Genomic DNA, 24207 nt, shown 5'->3' on the forward strand with positions numbered 1-24207 from the left:
GAGTCCACAGGCAGATGTATCTATCAGAAGAACAAGTTACTTACCTTCGGTAACGCTTTTTCTGCTGCTCTCGGGGTCTGAAACGAAGCACATCCTGGAACGAGGTGCTAAGCATCCTCCCCCAGGATGGCCAGGTACACGAAGGAGAAGCTTCAAAGGCTTGCCACCTTTTTGAGCTTCCCCAGGCCTATACTGCTCTCCGGAACAGACACCCACCGGTACTGACCCACACTTTCGGTAGGAGAATTGGTGGGAAAACCAAGCAAGGAAGGGAAGTGTGCCCACCTTTGGCAACCTACCCCCCAGGTGGTGGAGGTGAGGTTAAGCACAATTCAGTCCCCTCCATCTTGCAGATGGGGGAACCAGCCAACCAGAGTGAGGCATATGCGCCCCCTCCCACTTGATGTTGGCTTAATAGGGTCTGTACCCACCCCAAGGAAGGGGCGCATTGGTTCCAACCTTTACTTACCTGTAATTCCCCTAAATCTTGTATTTAAGGGAAGTTCTGAACCTTGCCTTCTCAGACTATAACCGATTAAGAAGAAAAGTACCAAAAAAGCCTTGCCAAAGCTAAGAGGACGCCCACTGACCTGGCCCAGTCCTACCGGCTTGTCGAACCTGCAGAAGCGAAATCCCGGTGTGTACTGTAGCTAGCAGCCTCAAGAACCCGAAGGACCTGCCCTGCCTTCCACCCTAAAGACTTTGTCTCCCGTGAACACTGGATTTGTTCACCTACAGAGACTGACTCCGGCCATATCCGCGAGTCTGCACTCGACGCCCTCGGCCGGGGTTCAAGTGGCCCAACATTGAGGAGGTCTCCCTGGGGTTCCTGACCTGAGATCTGGTGATCTCTGACCTGCCTCGACCCTCTCCACGACGCCTGCAGTATCTTTCTGGAGGATCCCCCAGACCAAGACTGGAGCTGGTAAGAAAACACGACGCCTAAAGATACCCCTGCACCTGACTTCCCATGGTCTTGGTTGGCCCAACCAACGGTGTCCCAGCATCCCAACTTACCTCTCCAGCCGGTGGTCACCTCCAGAAGATCTTCGTTCCCAAGCCTGCAGTCTTTGTCAAATCCGGAGAATCCCCATTGAAACCAAAAGGGCACCCAATGCCAAAACAGCACCCTGCGCCCTCTGTTCTGCTGTGGGTGTACTTTGGGTGCTAACTCGGTGAAGTAGTGTGGCTCACTGGTTAGAGGCGGCAGACCCGAGAGCAGAGGACGGCCCGGGACCAGGGTTAGGTTCCCGGTGCGGCAGGTTTCTGGACCAGGGTCAGCGGACTCGATAATTCTCTCGCCTCGGTGCCCACTCTGATCAGCGATCACACTCGGCAACTCTGGGCATTAGCTTGCCTCATCTTTACTAACGGCCCCACCAGACCGCCGGGGATGCCTGGTCTCACCCTGGAGATACCCATTAAGGGACCATCTCTCAGGGAAGCCAGGAAGGGTTTCGCAGCGGTCGAAGCGCCTTGGGACCCTACGGGTAAGTAGTGCGCTATATAAATGCCTATACATTTACATCACCCTTTGCCTTGAGCCTGACACCAGGAGCTTTGCTTCCACAACACTGTGGCCCGCTCGTGAGCAGCCACCAACCGGAGGCCCCCTATCCCATTGGATAACATGGGCATCAGCACTCTGCACCCGGCCACCCTAGTGCCTCTGAGGGTACTTTGAGAGTGCATCCTTGACTTTCGGGGAACCCTTGTTCTAAACCAGGAAACTCAACCCCAAAGACCAAGTACTTACCTGTTAACCAATAACTTAATTTCTCTCCAGGAATACATTGATGTTTTTCCTTATAAAATGTTCTTTCCAAGTGTGGAGTTGATTTGTATGAAAACCTACAACTGTGCAAAATTGCTTTTTACTTACCTGTCCTCTATGAAATGTCCCAGTGTGAAATCTAGGCATATCACACTGAGTAGAAAAAGTAACTTAAAAAGTAATCTAAAAAATAATTTGGAAATTTTTGACTCACCTGTATTTCAGTCAATTGCATTTGAACCTGCACTCAATTTTAAAACATTGTGTAAGATTTTGTAAAGCATTTTTAGGTGGAGCCTTTAACAGCGCTCATGCGCTGTTCTGGCAAAGACTTATGTAGGGGCTTTCAGAAATCGCTTCAGATGCTCGCGCACGCTGCGTGTGCGCTTTTACTTTTGCCCCAGGTTATTGGCCTTTGCGTGCGTCTTTTTACCAAAGACAGCACCCAACTGGCGAAAGGCGGGCGCATTGCTCCTCCCATGGCCTATTGGTAACGGTTACCCGCACAGGCCACATCTGTTTTCAATTGTGCCCAGACATGGGCGCGATAATTGAAAACAGATCGCTCGCTGTGGCGTGCGCACGCACACCACTTGCGGGCTTGTTTCCCTGAACTGGTGCACCCGCTGGGTCTGCACTGGACGGTGTTATTTGCCTTCACAGCTACTTGCTATGATGTGATCTTGTTAATCAAACATTAAACTTTAGTTTTTCCCCACTGGCCTGGTTGAACCACATTCGAGAACGACAAGAATATTTACAGATGCAACCGTCAAACTCCAGTAGATGGCGCTTCAAGTGCGTTTTTCAGAATGCATCTGAAACCAAGTTAGAGTTAAAATATGTAATACTGCCTCAGGCACATGACTGCTGTCCGTTCCCTGGATAAATAAATGACTCAGCCAGGCCTAATTAAATGTTTGCTCTGAAGCCAAGAGACAGTGTATTTAGGGAGGGAGAGAAAGGGCACTGCATTCGGTTCTACCCGAGATATCAACGCAAGTCCTCTCAGGCTGTAACCGGGTAGGCTGCCAGAGCTCATACGAGGCTTTGGAAAGAATTGTCCGACTAAAGATCTGTAAACGCTTCATGTTCAAATTTACGTTTCTTAGCTTTGCACTTCTCCACACACGGACTCTCCAATATGACAGTTTGGTGCGCTCCTCTGCAACTTGTGCCACGAAACACGGGCCAGGGAGGTGAATCCAGACCCCTTGGGGGCAAAGGACCCCGGGGGCAAAGACCACGAAAATAGGGCGCACCAGATTGGTGGCCCATAAGCAAGCCGCTAGCCACCCAATCAAGGAAGGAGGTGGAAAGTGACCAGGGGAATTCAAAAAGGGTAGCAAACCCTGACTGGGCACATGAAACCCCCCCCCCAAGAAGAACCAGAGCGTCAGTGCTGAAGGCTATTAAGATCCATATAACATTTCTACGTGTACGTATTTACGTATAGTGCATATGGAATCAGTGTTATAGCGCTCCTCCGGGTCGATGTTGCGTTTTATAAATCTGCAAAAAAAATGCACTTTTAAGGGGTTCTGGATCTATCAGTTATTTAATGTGCTTAGAAACAGTGAACGTGATTGTTGTATTTAAAAAAAAAAAACATTTTGTACACGGCTTCTGCAGCAAGAGGCCTTTGTGCGCTTTAATAGAAACATAGAAATTCCATTGAACAGTGTAGTCCTAGGAACTCCAGATATAACTGGAGAGTCACTGAAGACAAAGTAAGGACGTTTCTTGACCTGGGACAGCAGACGTGTTGCATGTGGATTGTTGAGATGGAGGTGTGGACATGTGTTTTCATCATATTCGTGAAGGACAAGAGGATTGGTTGAGTTCTTGGAGCCGAGGGAAGGGACATTCAGAGATTGGCTACATCACCGAGAAGGACTGGTTAAGGCTAGTGATCTATAGCTCTAGGGCGTTCTTAACAGTACAGTGTCTTAATTGATCCCCTCACGCTTTGATAGGTAAGTTGGGTTATCTCGATGAAGGCCTTGCACATGGCACAGAGAATCTTAAATGTAATCATAGCATCTACCTGCAGCCTCTGCAGGTCTTGAAGAACTGCCAGTATGTAACCAAGGGCCTGTTTACAACTTAAGCCATGCGGCGCCTGGTCCGCCGCATCGCCAAAGCCATAGTCAGATCGACTGCCAGATTAGGAGTTTCCTCCTAATGGGCACCGCAGTGAGAACACCAGAAACATGAACAGAAAAGTCCTTGCTGTACAGAAACTGGTGTGCATGCACACAGGGGGGCACAGGTTGTGCTCCCCTGTATGCATCCACATGCGGTAGAGGCCTGCATGGCGCCCCTTGTCTCCTCTCCACCACGGTATTCATGGAGGAGGAACCTCCATATGACTGCCAGCCGAGAGGCGATTGTGGCTTTCACTAGAGGAGAAACGGGGAAGAGCTTCTTCACCTCCCAAGTCGTAAAGAGATTTCTTGATGGGGCGAAAAGAATCGCACCTCCAAACAGAATGCCAGCACCAGCATGGAACCTCAACGTAGTGATGAACCAATTGATGAAGGTACCATTCGAGCCCATACACAAGGTTACACTGCACATTCACACACTAAAAATGGCCTTCTTTGTAGCTATCACATCACTACTGAAAGTCGGTGAGTTGCAGGCGCTAACACTTCAAGAGCCCTACCTGCAGATACACAGTGACAGGATTGTTATGAGAACAGACCCACACTTCATGCCAAAAACCAACCACAAGCACAGAGAGAGCGCTGCACACACTGGATGCAAGAAAGGCGGTGATGCACTACATAGAAAGTAAAAAGGAGTGCAGCAAGACAAAGCTACTCTGTTTCCTTCGCTAACAGTTTCTTGGGACGACCTGTCACCATGAATACCATTGCACAATGGATTGTGCAAACCATTCAACTATGCAACAAACAAGCTGGGCAACGGCTACAAGGAGCAGCTCATGCTCACTCAACAAGGAAGAAAGCAGCTAAAATTGCGTTTCTAGCTAACACACCAATTCAAGGCATTTGCCAAGCTGCAACATGGTCTTTAGTGTACACTTTCACTAAGCACTACTGTGTGGATATCCAAATGAACAAAGAAGCGCAAGTGGGACAGAAGATCTTACAACACATTTTCAGTAACCAGTGCTCATCTTCCACCCAGCCACCACAATAAGGACAAACCACTACAAAGTCTATGCACAGCATAGTGAATCCAGAAAGATTCACGCTGCAAAACGTATAATTTCTTACCTGTAGGTGTAGTTTCGCAGCTTGAAGACTTTCTGGATTCACTAGCGAATGCACCCTCCTCAGCCAGAAAGCTGAGGATGGGGATGAAAGATTAGCAAGACTTAAAAAGTAAGAGGGAAAACCAGAATAACACAAGAAAAGAAATAAAGAATCCGAAGATGGCAACCAAAGGTGGGAGCTTCCGCAGGAAGCGTATCAACGTCACGAAGGACACCAAAAGGCCAAAAAGTGAAAGCTTGTGATTACCACCTAGGAGGATCCAGTCACTGGTGTTTCAACTCAGCCCTGTGCAGCTCCTACCAAAATACTGTGTGCCTGCCTTGGAAGCGCTCACTTGTGATCAGGGTGAGCTGGTATCCATGTCATCTAGGTGTCATCTAGGTTCAGAACACCTTTTGAAATGCGGGGGTCACCAACCCTTTCTTTAGTGAGAGCTTCTTATGTTCAATGGAAAGCATTGAGAACTACTAATATTATTAGTGTTGCATAATTTTAATTTTGTATTGTGTATATTGATACAACCAAGCGAAAGCTGTCTAATTTAATTAGCTGGGTTGCACACAGGTGAGCTACTCGGAGGTAGCTGGAGAGCTACAGTAGCTCACGAGCTACATGTTGGAGACCCCAAATTTTGAAGCAATCTTTATCACTGTTTACATCTACATGTAGGACCTGAGAACTGTTGTGAAGATTGTGCCATTGTTGTTTAATGTATAGCTGTTAATAAACTTTGTACTACAAATCTGTCAACTAAATGAGTCTTGTCTCCCTCACCAAAGACCTGGTCATTGATAAAGACTTCATTGTCATCTTGGGTCCTGTAATCGTTGAAAATACATTTATCTGCAAACAAGCCACCATCACTGAATGCACCACTACAGTATTAAATTAGGGCAGTCTTTGATGGCCCTGTTTTATCCTGCACATATACTGCGACGATAAATGTCCTAAGGACTACTGCTCCAATTCTAAATCGTTAACAACCTCGTCTGCCGCTCATATTATAGGAGTGACTCCCTCATTGCATCAAACACCTATTCTCTCCATGCTGCAGCTCTTGATGCTTTTGTCCATTGTACAAATTAATGGGAGCCACCTGCGCAATTTCTTGACGACTCTTCTCCACATCTGCAAACAGCAAACTTCGGAAACTCATTTTTCGCATGTAGCTGCTTACTCAGCACTATGGCTTTGCAGTCTTGTCTTGCAGCCCACCATCCTTGTTTTTCCTTTACATCTGTCGTTGAACGACTACACTCCTGATTATTCGCTACAGATAACCACATATTTGTAAGTGTTTGTGAGCATATGATTGCTGAAGTTATGCTCTATTAGCAGCCTGAGATAAGGATGGAACCTTTCTATAGTATTAAATGAAACATTTGTCTCTAAAGAGGGCTGTTGTACCAGCCGAACATGTGTTTGAATGTCATACCTTAAACAGGATTAGAGTTCATTCAATTCAAAAGTTAATGAAATATGCATTTATTATTTGTGCCCTTTCCCCATGGCCTCTTTGAGCGATTTATTTTTATGGTATTTTGGGATTTAGGTCTGGAACAAAAAGAGCTCAAATGAGAAAGGAAGAGGCCAGAGCACCAAGCTTCCACCTAGATTTGTGAAAAAGCAGCAACAGGCTTCCCAGGACCAGTCTCCACCACCGCATCAGGGCCAGAGCCAGACACAGATATCGCAGTCAACCCCCTCAACACAGCAACCACCACCATCCAATGGTACAGAGTATCCAGCGAACAGCAACATTTTGCCTACTCAGGCCCAGAGCACTTTGGGAACCGAAGTCTGGGAAAACAAGATGACTAGCGCTACAGTTCTAAACGATCTTCCTAAGAAAAGTAAGTAGTCTATTTGTCATAGACATTTTAGTTGGTAGTGTTATATTATTAATGTGTTGACCTTGTGTGGTGGGCCTTATCAGATTAAAAGTTTTTTTTTTTTTTGCTCTAGGAACATAAAATTACCTTTGAAATGATGAGTAGCTTTACTTTTGTTAGTCATCCACTGCAAATTAAGAAAACTCTTTGTGGAGATGTTTTTCTGCTAGGTCTCTTTTTGTTTGCACATTGTTAACCACAGCTTGTGAGGAAATAATCTGGGACTCTTACTTCATATATGATGCCTGGTATTCTCCAGTCTCCAGCATTTTGCCTATAGAGTGTTAGTTATCACCCAGGCAGTATAAAGAGCAATTTATTGATCAACTTTAGACTGAAATAATTTCATTTGGGGCAAAAGTCTTGTTTGTTCCCAAATGTTGGAAAGTGTTTCCATACATTTGTAAATATGTGTTCAAGGCATATGAGCTGCAGATCTTGCACTGTGCATTAGATCGCCAGCTGGTGTTTGGCTCGGATGATTGCATGTTGTTGTCGTCTTGGAAGTCACAAGATAGGTGACTCCTCCCTTGGCGATAGTGTGCATGGACATCGGCTCCATCCTTAGAATGTTTTTTTTTCCTCCACTGGGTGTGGATGGAACTTTTCCGTTCCAGTTCGAAAATCGACTTTTCGAAGACTTCGACTTGCAAAACTTTCTAAAAACAAACTTTAACTTCAGTATACATAGACTCGGCCTTATCACTTTGTTTCCGGTCGTCGACTCTGGCCGTCAGGCCTACCCACGCGGTGAGGCCTACACCTCATGGAAAGGACACCATTCAAAAAATACCCTAGGTGTGGAACAAAATTTCCACACAGCGACCATCATGAGGTGTGTAACCTGTGTTTACCTGAACACGACGAGTCGAGCTGCACAGCTTGTGTGTCCTTTCGATCCAAGAAGACCATTTGAGATCGGAGGGCCCGTTGACGCAACATGCAGGGATCAGCACCGGAACCGGTGTGTAGGAAGGTACCTCCTGACTATGGTTGCCCCCAACTTTTTGCCCTGTGTTTTAGCTGGTTTTTGACATAGTCGACCTGGGACCCTGCCAATCAGGACCCCAGGCCTACTGCTCTCTCTTTAAAATGGATTCCATGTACCCTAGGTACATTTCCAATTGGTACTGGGCCACCCTATCAGACCCTGTAACTCAGGGCATGGGTGTACCCAGGGCTACCAGGGGCTGCAGCATGTATTATGCCACCCCTGGCTGGCCTCCTAAATTTGACACAACTGGCTGCATGACAGCTGGGGCAAAGTCGTGTAATCACCCTTTGCTGTAGGTGTAGTATACCTATACCTAACCCTAAAATGGACACACAGATTCCTATCAGTCACTCCTATGGCAGGCCTTGACAATCCTGAAGGCAGAGTGCTTGGAATCGTGTGAGATGGTGCTCTGGCATGAGCTGAGCCTGTCTGCAGCTTGCGGAACCAAGTCCTAATAGCTGTTCCATGATATTGCATACCATATACTCTTAAGTGCATTATAATCCTCGCGGTTAAATGCTAACTTTGGTATTGCTTTATCAAAACATGTCGAGTAAGGTGTCATACGAATTGGAATACTAACCCCTCGCCAATTCTGGCGACGGGGTTAGCATTCCACCCTTCTAGAGGGACACGACATGTATGTAACTGTGAACCCCGGTTAAAGTTAACTGAAGCCTCAGCTCCACAAAATGGATGCTGCCACCACAGACACAAGTCTGACCTCCTGCTGCTGGGAGTCCTTCCAGCGAGGGAGGCCTGGACAAAGGGTTTCCTGTCCGGGGCGGTGCTAGCACCGTCCCAGACATGGTTTTGTGTATCCTGGGTAGGCAGGGCTTTTCAGGAAGGTGACTGCTGAGTGGCACCCCGGTGCTCACTACGCATAGGCCAGTCAGAACTAGTTCCAGGGGCACACCAGCCCCTGGCCTGGGGAAGTCCGGCATGGCAGAGGGGTGTAACCACCCCCTCCTGGTCCCACCCATAGGCAGGACCTAGTCACCGGGTCAGCCCCCTTTTTTAGTATAAAGATAGGAGCGGGCCCCCTGTTCAAATTAGATCATCTTTGGAATCAAGACACGACTTTCTTCGAAAGGACTTCACGATTTCTTCTTCAAGATTCTCCCTTGTGGCTAAGGAGTAGTCACCCTGCATCAAGCGGGCACCATCCTAAGAACACTGCGGTCTGCTGCAAGCCCTTCTTCACGAATCCGACGACCCAGCTCGACGAGACCCGGCTTCCCTGGCACCTCTGACCTCTACTCACCTCTACAGCAAAGCTGAGAACCGTGAGTGCGACGAGACCTCGTGGGACCGACGATCGCCAAGACTGCACAACTTCTTTGTAACAAGCCCACCGAGTCTTCCACTGGTGAGTGCTTTGGGGTCCGAGAAGCCCCAACCCTGCGCAGCTCCAGCACCCAAGATCAGCCTCCCTGCATCTCCACGATCGGCGTGGGGCCCTTCTGCTGTTTGCTGTGCACCGCGTTGTTTGGCTACTAGCCGGCTGGCTTGTGGCCTTCTGAACGACGCCCGACGACATCACTGCTGCTGGTCTGGTTGTTCCAGACTGGCTCTTGCTTCCTTCTTCAAGAGAGGCACCCCGGACCCTCCTGGTCCACTCCAGACGCCATTTTAGGTCCACCGCGTGGGCTTGAATTTGCCAAGGCTTTGTTGCCCAATCCTGGGTCCAGCGACGCCGACAGCTTCTATCTTCGTGGGACAGCTCGATCCTCCATCCTGGTCGCCGACAACGCCTCCTGGTCCGTGAGATCTCCGAGCACAGCGTCACCCACTCACCTTGTCGAGGTGGCTACCATCCGGTGCCCTCCTGGTGCCCACTGACTACTGGCTAGTAGTCCCGAACTTGGTCCCTTCTGCTTTCAGGTGTCATCTTCCATCGATCCAGGCTTGGATCCACCGAACTTTCTTCACTGGTCGCCTGCCAGCAACTTCTTTCTTCCAGGCTCCTGGTCCGTCAACGAGGATTCCCGACGTCTTTTGAGTCCTATGCAGCTGCAGCCCCTGGGCTAGGTAACTTCGGCATTTCGGTGCCCCAGCATAGCCTCACTATCCAAGGGTCAGAATCCACTTTCGTTTTCCTCCTACCAGGTCGGGTTCGCCCGAGAACACTAACTTTGCAAATTCTAGCTACCATAGACCTTGTCCCGCATCTCGCGTGAGAGTGCACACACTGCACCCGAGTCCCCTGGGTCTCCTAGAAGTAATCTAACGATTCTATAGTCAAGTCCTAGCGATTCCAAAGCCTATTAGTACTGTACTTACCTGCTAGTAATTTCGCATTCCACTTTCAGAGTATATGGTTTTCCGCGCCCCTCGGGCATTTGTATATACTGTGCTAACTTAAGTATTTTTGTAAGAGTTTTGGTTTGTGCTCAGTACCCTGTCCTCATAAAGAGTACAGGGCTGTTGTGATTCTTAATAAATAACTGTTTATTTTCATAACACTTGTGTGGTGTTCTTTCACTTGGTATTCAAGGGGTATATGTGTGGTAAACAGCTGGCTTAACACGCCCTCTCGTCTTTAGCCTTAGACTGCTCGTATCCACGCTACTAGGATAGCTGGTCTATAAGGTTGACTTACAACCAATCATCAATAAGGGTTGCTGGACTGATACATAGTGTTCACTAGAATAGTGAGCACTGCATATCAGGCCACCTTCTCACACGGTGGATATCTTCGACTAAGGTCCATGTGTCCCAGAGGTAGATTCTGATGATCTCCAGATCGTATCTGAGGCAGACGACTCTAATAACTCCATACGATCAGGTCAGTGCGTAAGTACGACTGCCCCTACCCCAGCCCAACCACCTAAACCAAAGGCGAAGGTCAAAACTCCGCCTTCGGGGCCCAGTCGAGACTGAGACATTGCTTCAAAAGCCCCGCCATCGAGCCCGGCTCCGAAAAAAATATTAAAGCCTTCCGGTAGCTCATTAACGAGCAAACCGCACGTGCCGATACGAACAGCTGCACCGTATCCGAAAAAAGTCCCGGTTCCGAAAAAGACCCAGAAACCGTTGAGTCATAAAGACAATATGGCACCGAAACCAATGAAACCTGCTTCCACCCCAAAATCTTCCGTGCCGAAACCCACAAAACCTGCTTCCGATGCCTACAATCCCTCGAACCAGGCCTCAACTCCGAAGAAGATACCTGTGGTGCCGAAAAGTACGCCACAGGACTATACAACAATTCCTAAGGCTAAAGACAAACAGAAACCAGGCCCGGAGCCAAAGAAATCGACGCCGAAAGCATTTTCTGAAGAAGAGCTATTTAGACCTGATCCTCTGCAAAAGAGCATATACATAGACCCTGAAACAGGACATGTTTCCACCACACCACATAGGAAGTCAGATACAGCACCTACACCTCCAGTGCCTGTCAAGGACTCTGCCACATCTCCTATGCACCCTTCTTCTCCTGTATCTCCCTCTCCTGCTCTCCCTTTAAACATTTCACCTCAAAATTCTCCTTTATTCTCCACAACATACACCTCCTCAGGGTGCCAATGATGATCAGTATAGCATGGGAGGAGGGAAAGACCCAGATGACCCTTTTCCCTACCCAACAGGTTCACCAGACTGGGAGTATCCAAACCCACAGGATATACCAGATATTCCTGACCCACATATATATCCATCTAAACCTTCTCCCCCAGAAGGCAATATTGGGTTTGGACACTTAATTCATAGGGCTGCCATTTATCACAATGTCACCATGCATTCAGATGAGGCAGAAGAGGATTTTTTACTAGACACTTTTGAACATTCCCAAAAATTTGTGCAGATACTGCCAATGATTAAAGGAGTTATTAAACATGCCCCAGAAGTGTTTAAAGATCATGTACGGGCTAAAATCATAAACCCAAAAATAGAAATAAAGTACAGAGCAGCTCCTGGGGATCCTGCTTACATTAAGGGACAGCTACCCTTAGACTCCCTAGTAGTTTCAAACGCTAGGAAAAGGGCAAACTCACAAACATCAGGAGAAGCACCACCTCCTGATAAAGAGTCCAAAATCATAGATGCTTAAGGGAAAAGAATAGCTGCCCAAGCTAGTAATGCATGGCGCATTACTAACACACAGGCCCTCCTAGCAAGATATGACAGGGCTCACTATGATCAGCTAGAGAAGCTCTTACAACATCTACCCGATCAATATAAGGCACAAGCAGATTACCTCATACAAGAGGGTAAGCTTATATCTAATGCCTCCATTAAATGCGCACTAGATGTAGCAGACACTGCATCCAGGGCAATAAACACCAGTGTCCCTCTTAGACGTCACGCGTGGCTACGCATTTTAGGATTTAAGCAAGAGGGGATACTACTATCTTACTACTACTACTATCTTAAATCAACCATTCAACCAACAGTTGTTTGGTCCAGAAGTAGACAGAGCTCTGGAAAAAATTAAAAAAAGACACTGATACAGCCAAGTCTATGGGAGCTTTGCAGTCCACCCAAGCTCCTTTTACAGAGGAGGCTCCAAACAAACTGGATGAGATAATTTAGCTTCCTTTAAAACGAATACACAAGCATCCTCTAATAAACAATATTATAGAGGCTACAGAGGCAATAACAATAAGGGAAGAGGTCGAGGTAACCACAATCGATCCTCTTCCACCACTATACAGTGACTTCCTTCAGCTCCCCCAACAGCATACCATTCCTGTAGGGGGGAGATTAACACAGTCCCTACCTGTCTGGAATTGCATCACAACAGACAAGTGGGTAAGACAGATTATCCAGTATGGTTACTGCCTATAGCTTCTCTCATTGCTACAAAAAGATGCAATAGAGCTAGTTCCATTGCAACATCAAGGAACAGGGGCCTTACTCACTCTACTTCCTAATACCCAAAAAGGATGGGACACTAAGACCAATTCTAGATTTGAGGCCTCTCAGTCTCTATATACACTCAGATCATTTTCACATGATCACTTTACAACAAGTGCTCCTATTATTGCAACAAGGCGATTTCCTCACTACACTAGACCTCAAAGATGACTTTCACATTCCTTCTCACAGGAAGTATCTCAGGTTTCTGCTAGGACACTATCAATTCAAAGACCTTCCATTCAGGGTAACAACAGCACCCAGAGTGTTCACAAAGTGCTTAGCAGTGGTAGCAGCACATCTCAGAAGACAACAGATCCATGTCTTCCCATATATAGACGATTGGCTCATAAAGGCCAAGTCATTCAACCAGTGTGTTCAACACACTTCTCTTCCAGGGGATCCTCATCAATAGTCATAAGCACTAGAATATTTCCGCCCATGCGCGGGACCCCGGAAACACAATCATATATGTGATATATATATAATATAATATAAATATATATATATATATATATATATATATATATATATATATATATATATATATCTCGCCACCCTTATAACATAAAACAAGCATAAGAAGCAGGAGAAAACTGGTGGTGGCTACGAGCCTCCTCACGAGGCGCTGGAAGGAGAGTGACCCGCCAGGTGTGTAGGTGTGGACCACTTCCCTTCAGGTGTGGGCCCGGGCAGAGTGGACGGCCATACGCAGGGAGGAAACGGTGAGCCTCCGGAGGGAACCCATGGCGGAGCGGTGGGATGTATGCTTGGTGTCTTACAGCAGTATGGGGGGGTGGGTGGCGCAGGAGATGCGGAGGATTGAGTGGTATCATTAGAAGATTGGGGTGTGCTGCGGGATGAACTCCAATTTGATTATTTATTTGAATAATACCCTTGATTACTGGGGCACGTGTGCTCCCGGTGTGTAGTTAAGCTGTGATCAACGAATGAGTGTGTGCGGGAGGGTAGGGGGGGGGGGAGACCAGTAGGTACCGGTGTTTTACTTCAGCTGCAATTGTTTCTCTCTATTTTCCTTTACTGTTTGGTTTCAACTGTTATGTAAAAGTCAATCCTGTGCGCAAATCAGGTGCTGGGAGGATCCATCCTCAACTATGCTAATACACAAAGACTTAGCGTGTGGACAGCTATGGACTTACCCTGGGGCGATGGCGCTCACAGAATGTGTTTGGCCAGCGCTGGGTATTACCAGTTACAAGGCCTGCCGTAGTGTGTCCGGTATACCCAATTGCTGCGCCGCCAATGAGAAAAAGTCCAATGCACTGATTTTCTTTACTGTAATGCTCCTACAAAATTGCTAATAAACCGATTTGACAAACCATAAACAGGAGAAAACAGCAAACATGTTCTGAAACTCTTTTAATGCTCAGCAGTCAGTAGAACACAACGGAACCCCCGCCCGCTCCGCAGCAGAGGAATCTTAGTGGATTGGAGGGCGGAGAGGGGCTTGGGAACGCTGGTTGCTGCACCAAGAGCCCTACAGACCTCGCGGAGGTCACGGGCGGCTGAGGACGCCCCACCCACCTCCCTCCTTCCTATTCCGATGCAGACACAGGGGTGTCACAATCTCTCGCAGCGGACCCGCGAGAGCTAATCACAGTATTATCGCAAAAAAGGTATTAACTTCAATTCGCCTGTACTCATTTTAAAACTCCATTGTTCAAAATGGCTAAGGCAATAAATCACCTCCTGTGCCTCCAGATGCCCACGAGGCTCCTTCAAGATAAGACTCCATCACAGCAATTTAGAAACTGGGCTAGCATGAAAGTGAAACTGCCCTCCCTGCTCACAAAGCAACTACAATAAACAGAGGACTACTGTCTCTTTGCTCCCCTATGTGGCGGCCATTTTTGTCCAGCCTCTCTCTCGGGTGGCCATCTTGGACTAGTCATTGTCGCTGGGCTATTCATTACGTCTCACTATCTGAACTGACACTAAGAACTCACCACTTTAGACTAAGTTCAACTACCGTATTTTGGTACACACCTATCTGTATCATGTAACCGATTGTTTGCATTTGTATTCTGTTCTAATATTTTATCAGAACTATGCTTCCAATTGTATTCTGCACTACTTTGCACAATTCTGCAACCTGCACCCATTTTTCACTTTTCTCTCCTGTAATTCACCGACTGCTACCTCATACATTTTGGTCGCTCACTAGTGTCACTTTTGCTCCCTAGGGTCACTTTTGATCCATGTCATTCAGCACACTTATGCAACCTGCACCCATTTCACTTTTCTCTCCTGTAATGCACCGATTGCTACCTCTTATATGCTGGTTGCTCAATAGTGTCACTTTTGCCCGCTAGTGCCATTTTTGACCAATGTAACCTGTTGTATTTGCATTTGCATCTTGCTCCTGCAGATCATTACTGTTCACCCTCCGCACTACCTATACTGCCATACCAACATGGATCCCATCGGCAAGCACACATATAAAATCAACTACCCACCCGAGCTCGCCAAAAAAGCAGCTAAACGCTTTAAACACGACTTCCTTAGGTCCCACCCAGAAACTCCCTTTGCCGACACCTACATCTCATCGGTCAATGGACCCTTGAACACCGATATCATCTTCCACACCACACGCAGAGCCCAATGGAAAAAAGCGTTCCTCACCCTACTCACCGTCTCCACCACCAGGAAATCCGCCCATGGCCTAACACTCTCCATCACACCATCCCAACTCTTCCCAGGCAGAACCACCATCACTATTTACAATAATGGGATTGTCCTAATTCAATCGACAGACAGGAACCTGGAACTACTTGACAACCTGTTCCCCACTTTCAAAGAGCACCTATCCAATCGTCGGACTTACGCTCATATCACCCTCAGTCCTACCACCCCTGACGTCACAGCACCCACCCTTAACCCTCCTAACCCAGTTCAGCACCAGAACGACACTCACCTCAACTTCACACCCAGCACCATAGTCAATTACCCACCTGCTGCAGCTACCCCTCCCCACCCCTCAATCACAGACATAGATCTCGCCCCCTCATACACCACCCGCTCCCCCTTCCTCCCTACCAACCCTCGTACCTCCGCTCATCTTCCCATATCCCCCCCCACACTTTGCACTCCCGTCCCGTCCTTCACACCAATCTTCTCAGAACACCCCTCCTCCCCCAACTGCACCCCACACAACACGACCCTCTCTCCGCCTATCTCCCCCCCCACACTTAGCACTCCCGTCACGCCTAGCCTTCGCCCCTCCTTCAACCTCTCACCCCCCACTCTCACTCCCCACTATCCCACCTCCACCCCCGCAACCGCCAGTACCCCTCCCCAACTCCGCGCCCAACACCACGCTGGACATGATTATGTTCACCCTCCTCCAAATGAAAGAAGAACTACACTCCATCAAAGAGTTGCTCATCAGACACCCCCTTCCCACCACCACCACCTTGACACCTAATAACACTTCCCCCTCACCTCCTACTCGCCTTACCACACAACACTCCCCACACTGGACCTCTATCCCCTCTCGCAATACCACCAATCGCCCCAGACGCACTACCAATACGATCTCAGACCATGACATACACACCCTTCTCCACTCTTACGTCCCGGCTCCCCAAAATCGCCTAGCCACCAACCATCTGTCCATCCCAACGATTATCTCTAACCCCTGCAGGCACCAAAAGGATAACAGAGGCGCCGTCCCAACAACCTCACAAATGTACCCCTCACTATAGAACCTTCCTCCACCCTCTGCACCGCTAGCCTCAAATGCATACTTCTCAATTGCAGATCGGCCCAAAGACATTCCGCGGGGGTCGCCGATCTCATCATTTCTCTGGAACCGGATCTAGCCATTCTGACTGAAACATGGTTGTCTGATTCGTCTACACCTATCATGGATATCCTAGTCCCCCCCCAACTACTGTATCATTAGACTTGACAGGACCAAAAAGACAGGTGGTGGAATTGCCTGTATCTACAGAAGCAACCTCTCAGTTATTAAAGCGTCCGCCCCCTCTCTTACTTCCTGTGAATACCTCTGCCTGGATGTCATCAGCGAAAGCAAACCGGTATGCTCACTACACATCATATACCACCCACCTGGGGACAAGCTCTCCTTCTTCCAACAACTCATGGACACAATCTCAACCAACTCAGGACGGCAAAACACCCAAATTTTCCTTGGCGACTACAATCTCCATTGGAATGACAGCAGTGACACAGTGGTAAATAGCCTCAAAAGCTTCCTCAACGCCCTTGATCTCACCCAAATATGCAATAGCCCGACCCATGAGAAAGGTTCTATCCTCGACCTTATCTCCAAAGAGGACGCTATTCAACTTGAGTCAATCCAACCTTGTGACTGGTCAGATCATCATATTGTCTCCTTCCTTATCAATGAAAAAATTAAACTTAACCCAGTTCATCCTTCTAAGCCCAAAGTCTGGAAAAGAGACATGAAGAAACTCAACCCAAACTCCTTACCGCCTAACAGCTGCAATCTCCTACTTCCCCCTTCCGGCGCTACGGACGTTCAACTCCTGACTGACCACTATCTCAATGCTATGTCCACAATAATCAATGAGGCTGCACCCATGCAACTGAAAAGTTTTGTCCAAGATCTCCAACCCATGGTATGACGGGAGCCTCAATGATGATAGACGGGCCATGCGAATGGCAGAGCGCACCTGGAGGTCAGCCCCCTCTGCACTGCACCTAAAAACCCTGAAGAAACAGATAAACGCCTACTTCAGGAAAAAAAAACGTTCAAAAAGAGATTTCTTCAGCCTCCAGCTCGCCCAAGCAAAAAACCGTCCAAGAAAATTGTTTGAGCTAATCAGAACGCAATCCAAAGAACAACCCCAGACACTCAGCACCATGGGCGTTACACCTTCCTGTGAAGACTTCTCTGCTTTCTTTAACCAAAAAAACGACAACATAAGAAGCGATCTCAATGACGCAATCCTTTACTCCAACCCCCAACACACAGCAGCATCTGAACCAAAGAACAATGCTACATGATCATCCTTTGGCACCTACTCCGAAGAAGAAATTGGCAGATTGATCAGCACCCTGAAACCATCCAATAACCTCACTGTCCCCCTTCCTGCTAACGCTGTAAAAGACTTTACCCCTTTGCTCCTCCCACTCTGGACTAAGATTATCAATAGCTCTCTTCAACAAGGATCCATCCCTAACTCCCTCAAAGTCAGACATGTCACACCGCTACTAAAAAAACCAACAGCAGACCCCTCTGATCTAAACAATTACCGCCCTATTACAAATATTCCCACTCTCGCTAAACTGTTGGAAAAATGCGTACAGCTACAACTAACTAAACACATAGATAAGTTTGATCTCCTCAACGCTCATCAATCAGGCTTCCGAGCAGGGCACAGTACCGAAACTGCCATTACTCACATAGTTGACGACGCCCTCCAAATCCTAGACCAAAACAATACCTGCCTCCTCATCCTTCTTGATCTCTCCTCAGCATTCGACAGTTAAACACGAGAACCTACTCGAACTATTAAACACAAGAATGGGCATATCTGGGACTGTTCTCAATTGGTTCACCTCCTTTCGACACAATTGGTCACAAAGATTCAAAAGCAACAACCTGATGTCCTCTCCGGTACCTGTATCGCTAGGCGTCCCTCAAGGATCCTCCCTCTCCCCAACACTGTTCAACCTAGTTATGGAACCTCTCACTACTTTGCTACAACCATCCAATGTCCACTTTCACATGTATGCAGACGACATCCAACTTTATCTCAAAATACAATCTCCCAAGGACATCATGCTTCTGAACACCACGATCAGAAATACCCAATCCTGGCTTGCCGAGAATCACCTCAAACTCAATGCGCTGAAGACTGAGTTCCTCCTGATTTCACCTCCCGCAAAAATCTCTACGACTCAAACATGGCTTAAGCACTTAACGGCTCTAAATGTACAACCTACCATTGTAGACTCAGCAAAATCTTTAGGCATAACACTTGACGCCAATCTCAACATGCAGCAGCACATCAGAAAGGCAACCAAAGGAGCGAACTTCCAAATCAATACCTTGAGAAAACTTAAACCCTTCCTTCCAGCTAAAGACTTCCAAACTGCAGTACAATCTATAGTCATCCCGCACATAGAATACGGTAGCACCGCCCTCTGCGGGCTCCCCCTAACTACAACGGCACCCCTAAGAGCATCCCTTAACGCTGCAGCGAGACTCATCACTGGCTCAAAAAAACTCGCATATTTCCCCTGACTTTAAATCCCTGAACTGGCTACCTTTTGAAGCCAGAATACATCTGAAAATCGCCTGCATGACGCACAAGGCTGTACACATGAACTCACCCGCCTACCTCACTCAAAAGCTGTCAATTTCTGGTGGCTCTAGAACTACTAGAAGCACAAACAATCTTCTGCTGAAGCCTCGAAGATTTCGGAAGGATAAAACCTATAAACGCTCCTTTTCAGGAATGGCACCCAGGATCTGGAACTCACTCCCTCCTGAAACCAGGCTCATCTCCTCCAACAAACCTTTTAAGAAAGAAGTAAAAGCGATCCTCATGGCTAAATACACATGATCTATTATTCTGTATTTCTCATGAATCCGCTCTGTACTACCTGCCTGACCCCTTGGTCTATTTGCATTACTTGTATTATCGACTTATCTGATTGTATACATTCCCTCTTTGTATATTTCTATATTGTTGACGCACCTGTCTGACTTTGCACACTGTACCTACACCACCTCAACTATCCCTACTCTTGTACTACTGATGCTCCTGTGTGACTATACACCCTGCACTCACCTACCTCAACTATGCCTACCTTTTTGCTATCTCCAAAAGCATTTTAAGCACGCTTAAACAAGTATATGCTCCTTATTTTTGTACTTTAATATTATTGGCGCAACTGTTTGACTATTCACCTTGTACTGACACTACCTCACCTGTGACCTACCTCTTATATTTTTGACCTACCTATGTAACTATGCACCTTGTACCTAACTACCTCAGCTATTACATTCTATTACTCTATCACCCCCTTGTCCTGTAAAACGCTCTCATATCTGCAAAGATCTTGTTCGCGCTATATAAAACTTTCAAAATAAATAGAAAACTCTTACATAGGACTGAAGCACATACAACTCCCAGGCTGCATTGCAAAAACACCGTCTAAAAAGACTGAAAAATGAGCTCATAGCAACATAGAAATAAATTGGCACCGTGCCTTTAAGGCAGTCATGACCCCCAGCTTCCCATCATGCCTCAGGGGTGACAGGTCAGTTCTTTCTAGCTCCTTCAGGAAGTATCCTGTTTACACAGCTCCACTTCTTTCTGATTTTAGTCAGAAATAATCTACACTTTTCAAAAGATTTTTAACTTACTTCGTCGTCTTCCACCTTCTGAAGTAAGGTTCTGTCTTTTTTTGACAGGTTTTGGCATTTTTTTCCACTCAAAATGCCATCTCTTTTTGACCCCTGCCCTTGTGGTAAAAAGGGCAGGCAGACTCATGAGGTCTGTATCCTTTGTTTGCCTAAAGACCATGACCCTAAGACCTGTCCTCATTGCCAGACCCTTTCCAAAAGGACTCTAAAGGACAGAGAAAGAATTTGTCTCTATGGGCTGACAGAGAAGTCTTCAAGAGGAAGATCACCGGTGAAGAAGGGTTCCAAAAGGGCTAGATCTCAATCAAGAAGCAAGATCTCTCACCTTTCTACCTCAGTGTCTGGCTCGGCGCTGAAAAATCCACCACGGTTAGGTCATCTGTCTAAGAAAAGGCCATAGGCGGCTGGCTCGCCGTCGAGAAGACATCGACATTCAGGTAAGTCGTTGACGACGAAGAATCATGACCCTCTGCCGTCAACCCTGTGACCATTGGCGTAGAGGAACAGAAACCCTCTGCCATCGTCAATTCGGCGATGATCGGCGTCGAGGAGTAGAAGTCCTCCGCCGTCTTTGGCACGACGTTCGGCGTCGGGGGTAGGTTCCCCTCCGTCGTCGTCATTTCATCGGCGATCGACGTCGAGGGGTAAGAGTCCTCAGCCGTTGTCAACCCTGCGACGGTCTGTGTCGAGGATATAGTCTCCTCTGCCATCGTCTCGACGACGTTCGGCGGCGAGGATCGACACCCCTCCGCCGCCGTCTCGACGGCGATCGACGTAGAGGAAGAAGGGCCCTCCGCCGTCGTCATCCAGGCAACGTTCGGCGTCTAGAAGAGCCCCTTCATCTGGATCTGAACGACAGCGTTCGCCGTTGAGTCAATGTCCAACTTCGAGAAGTCCAGGCGTCGGCTGCAAGGGATCTGACATTGAGGAGCAGAGAAGCGTCGATACCAGTTTCAACATCACACCGGAGATCGGCGTCAAGGAGGAGGTCCGGTTCGACGTCGAGGGACACATGCCCGACGTCAAGACCCACCTCAGTGAGGTCTAGAGAAGAATCGGTGTTTCTAGTAATAGAATCAGCGTCGCAACATTCTTCCTCTCATTCCTCCAGACATCGTTCTGTGAGAACAACCTCTCCAGAAGCCAGCAGACCTGCTCATCAGTCTCCATCACAATATAGGGGGACTTCTGCTTGGCACTTGTCCCCGAGATGGCTCCTCCCCTTACATCACTGGAAAGATTCTGGAGCGACTCAGCGGATGCAAGAAAATGCCAGCGGACGGCGCTACACTATCGGCGCATTCTTATTCCCATGGGGTTTGCGCCAGGAGATCCTCCTGCTTGAGGCTAACGGCACTCAAACCTGATGCACAGGACAGAATCCTAAATCTCCTGTTTTTCGGCGCATCTCTATTTGGCACCCATACAGATGAGGAAATGGGCAGGATGAAGGCGGAACTTGATACCCTCAATGCCGTGGGTTTGGAGAAAAAGGAGTACAAACGCCGATACAGGCCCAACCAGCGCAAGGGATACCAACAGAGGGTTCAAACCCCTCAATGGACCCAAGGGAAAAATCAAGTCAAGTCGCAATATCTGGGCAGTAAATCGAACATAGGTAGAGGTGGTCACCAGCAACAGTCCTCTATCACAGCTAGATCGGGAGGAACACCATAAGCATTGACTTCCTCTGGCGCTGTTGCCCACTCCAGTGGGAGGAAGTGCTTCACATCATCTGGAAGAGTGGTGCAGCATCACAAAAGATCGTTGGCTGCTCAATATACTGCGCAATGGATACACACTACATTTCCGTGTGCTTCCAAAGGACATTCCTCCAAAAAGATCTCGTCCTCACCGTTGGCTGCTCAATATACTGCGCAATGGATACACACTACATTTCCGTGTGCTTCCAAAGGACATTCCTCCAAAAAGATCTCGTCCTCACCAACTAAAGTTGCTCCGACAGGAAGTGAAAACCCTTCTACAAAAGCAGGCCATAGAAGAGGTACCTTCCACACACTGTGGGAAAGGAGTCTACTCCAGGTACTTTCTTGTGTCCAAAAGAGATCAGGAGCACAAATTCAGACTTATCTGGCAACTCCTGGTGGCCGACCACACTGGGAACAGCACTAACACCCACCGACCATGCACACAATCTAGGATTCATCCTAGGCTCCTCCCTCTCCATGTCTAAGCAGGTCAACGCCGTCTCCTCCTCCTGCTACAGCACCCTCCGCATGCTCCGCAGGATCTACAAGTGGATCCCGACCGAAACAAGAACGGTGACACAGTCCCTCGTCAGCAGCAGACTGGACTACAGCAACGCACTCTACGCAGGAATCCCAGCCAAACACCTGCGACGACTACAACGCATCAAAAACGCCTCCGCCCGACTGATCGTCAACGTCCCCCGACGCAGCCACATCACCCCCACCTGAGACCTATTCTGGCTCCCCGTTGACAAGAGGATCACCCTCAAGCTCCTCACCCACGCACACAAAGCACTCCACAACGCCGGACCAGCCTACCTGAAAAGCAGACTCCGCTTCCACACACCCGTCAGCTCCGCTCCTCCAGCCTCGCCCTTGCTGCTGTCCCCTGCATCCAAGGAACGACCTCCGGCGTCAGATCCTTCTCCTACCTCGCCGCCAAGACCTGGAACACCCTCCCTACACAAATTCGGCAGACCCAAGACCTACTTGCCTCAGAAGACTCCTTAAGACTTGGCTCTTGGAGCAGTAGCAGCACCCTCAACCCCCCCTCCCCCCCCCCCTTGGCACCCTCACGGGTAAGTAGAGCGATTTACAAGTACTCTGATTGATTGATTCTGGATCTTCGCCTATTGAACAGTTATCATGAAGGAGAAGTTGTGCATGTTGGCCCTTCATCAAATATGTCCACATCTGCAAATAAGAGATTGGATGTGTTCTGTGGACCTCCAAGATGCGTACTTCCACATACCCATTGCTCTACGTCATCGCAAGTATCTGCGGTTTGTGGTCAGATACAAACACTATCAGTACACGGTCTTACCCTTCGGGCTCAAATCTGCCCCACGAGTTCTTACCAAGTGCATGGCCGTGGTGGCCGCCGCCCTACACAGAAGAGGTCTGTTCGTCTACCCTTACTTGGACGATTGGCTTCTCAAAGGGCCATCTCCTCGACAAATAAGGAGTGACTTTCAAGTTTGTCTGCAGCAGTTACACGATCTAGGCCTTCATGTCAACATGGAGAAGTCCGTGCAACAGCCCACCCAGCTGATCCACTATCTAGGATCGACTCTGGATATACACAAAGGAAGAGTGTTTCCTTCGGAGGAGAGACTTTCTTCAAGGCAGCAGAAGTGCAGGATTCTACTCCAGACAGAACGTCCAGCAGTCCGACAAGTTGCATCTCTGCTGGGGTCAATGGCCAACTGCATATTTCTCACCCCAACGCCAGGCTGAGATTGCGACCGTTGCAGCAAGATCTAGAAGACTAATGGGATTAAGCAACGGGTTGCTGGGAAGATCAGATCGTGCTCTCCCAAGCAGCAAAATCATATATCAAGTGGTAGGCTCTGCCTCGGAATATGTTGGTGGGAGTCCCGTTTCACCACCCAGTCCCAGTTCCAGTGCAATCGTTGGTATCCGATGAATCTCTGCAGGAATGGGGGGCACACATGGGGTGCCTTTAAATGCAGGGCCGGTGGTCCACAAAGGAACAGTCCTGCCACATAAACATGTTGGAGCTACGAGCAGTCCATCTTGCTCTGAAAGTTTTTCTGCCTTCGATCAAGTCCAACTCTGTCCTGATCCAAACAGACAACACGACCACCATGTTTTATCTAAACAAACAGGGTGGTACTCGCTCTCGCCCTCTCTCCCTGAAGGCTCAAGTAATCTGGCACTGGCTACTAGCTCGAAACCTCACCATAGTAGCAGTTCACCTTCCGGGAGAGCAGAATGTCAAAGCAGACGCACTCAGTCGACACTTTGAAGATCAGCCAGCCTGGGTGCTACACGACGAGGTGGTGGCAGATCTTTTCCATCATTTGGATCGTTCATCAATAGATTTGT

The 24207-nt window shown here is 48.1% G+C and overlaps 1 protein-coding gene across 3 annotated transcripts in view; it reads left to right on the forward strand.

Annotated features, from left to right (window-relative positions):
- Nucleotides 1-24207, forward strand: part of PRRC2C (proline rich coiled-coil 2C) — a 1200196-nt gene that overhangs the window by 570220 nt on the left and 605769 nt on the right. For all 3 annotated transcript variants that reach the window (XM_086955980.1, XM_086955997.1, XM_086955989.1), the window contains exon 18: nt 6572-6872. In XM_086955980.1, the coding sequence (XP_086812106.1) occupies nt 6572-6872 (301 nt within the window). The remainder of the gene's footprint in view (nt 1-6571; nt 6873-24207) is intronic.

This window comes from Lissotriton vulgaris, chromosome 1_1 (assembly GCF_964263255.1).
Source record: "Lissotriton vulgaris chromosome 1_1, aLisVul1.2, whole genome shotgun sequence".
Taxonomy (NCBI): domain Eukaryota; kingdom Metazoa; phylum Chordata; class Amphibia; order Caudata; family Salamandridae; genus Lissotriton; species Lissotriton vulgaris.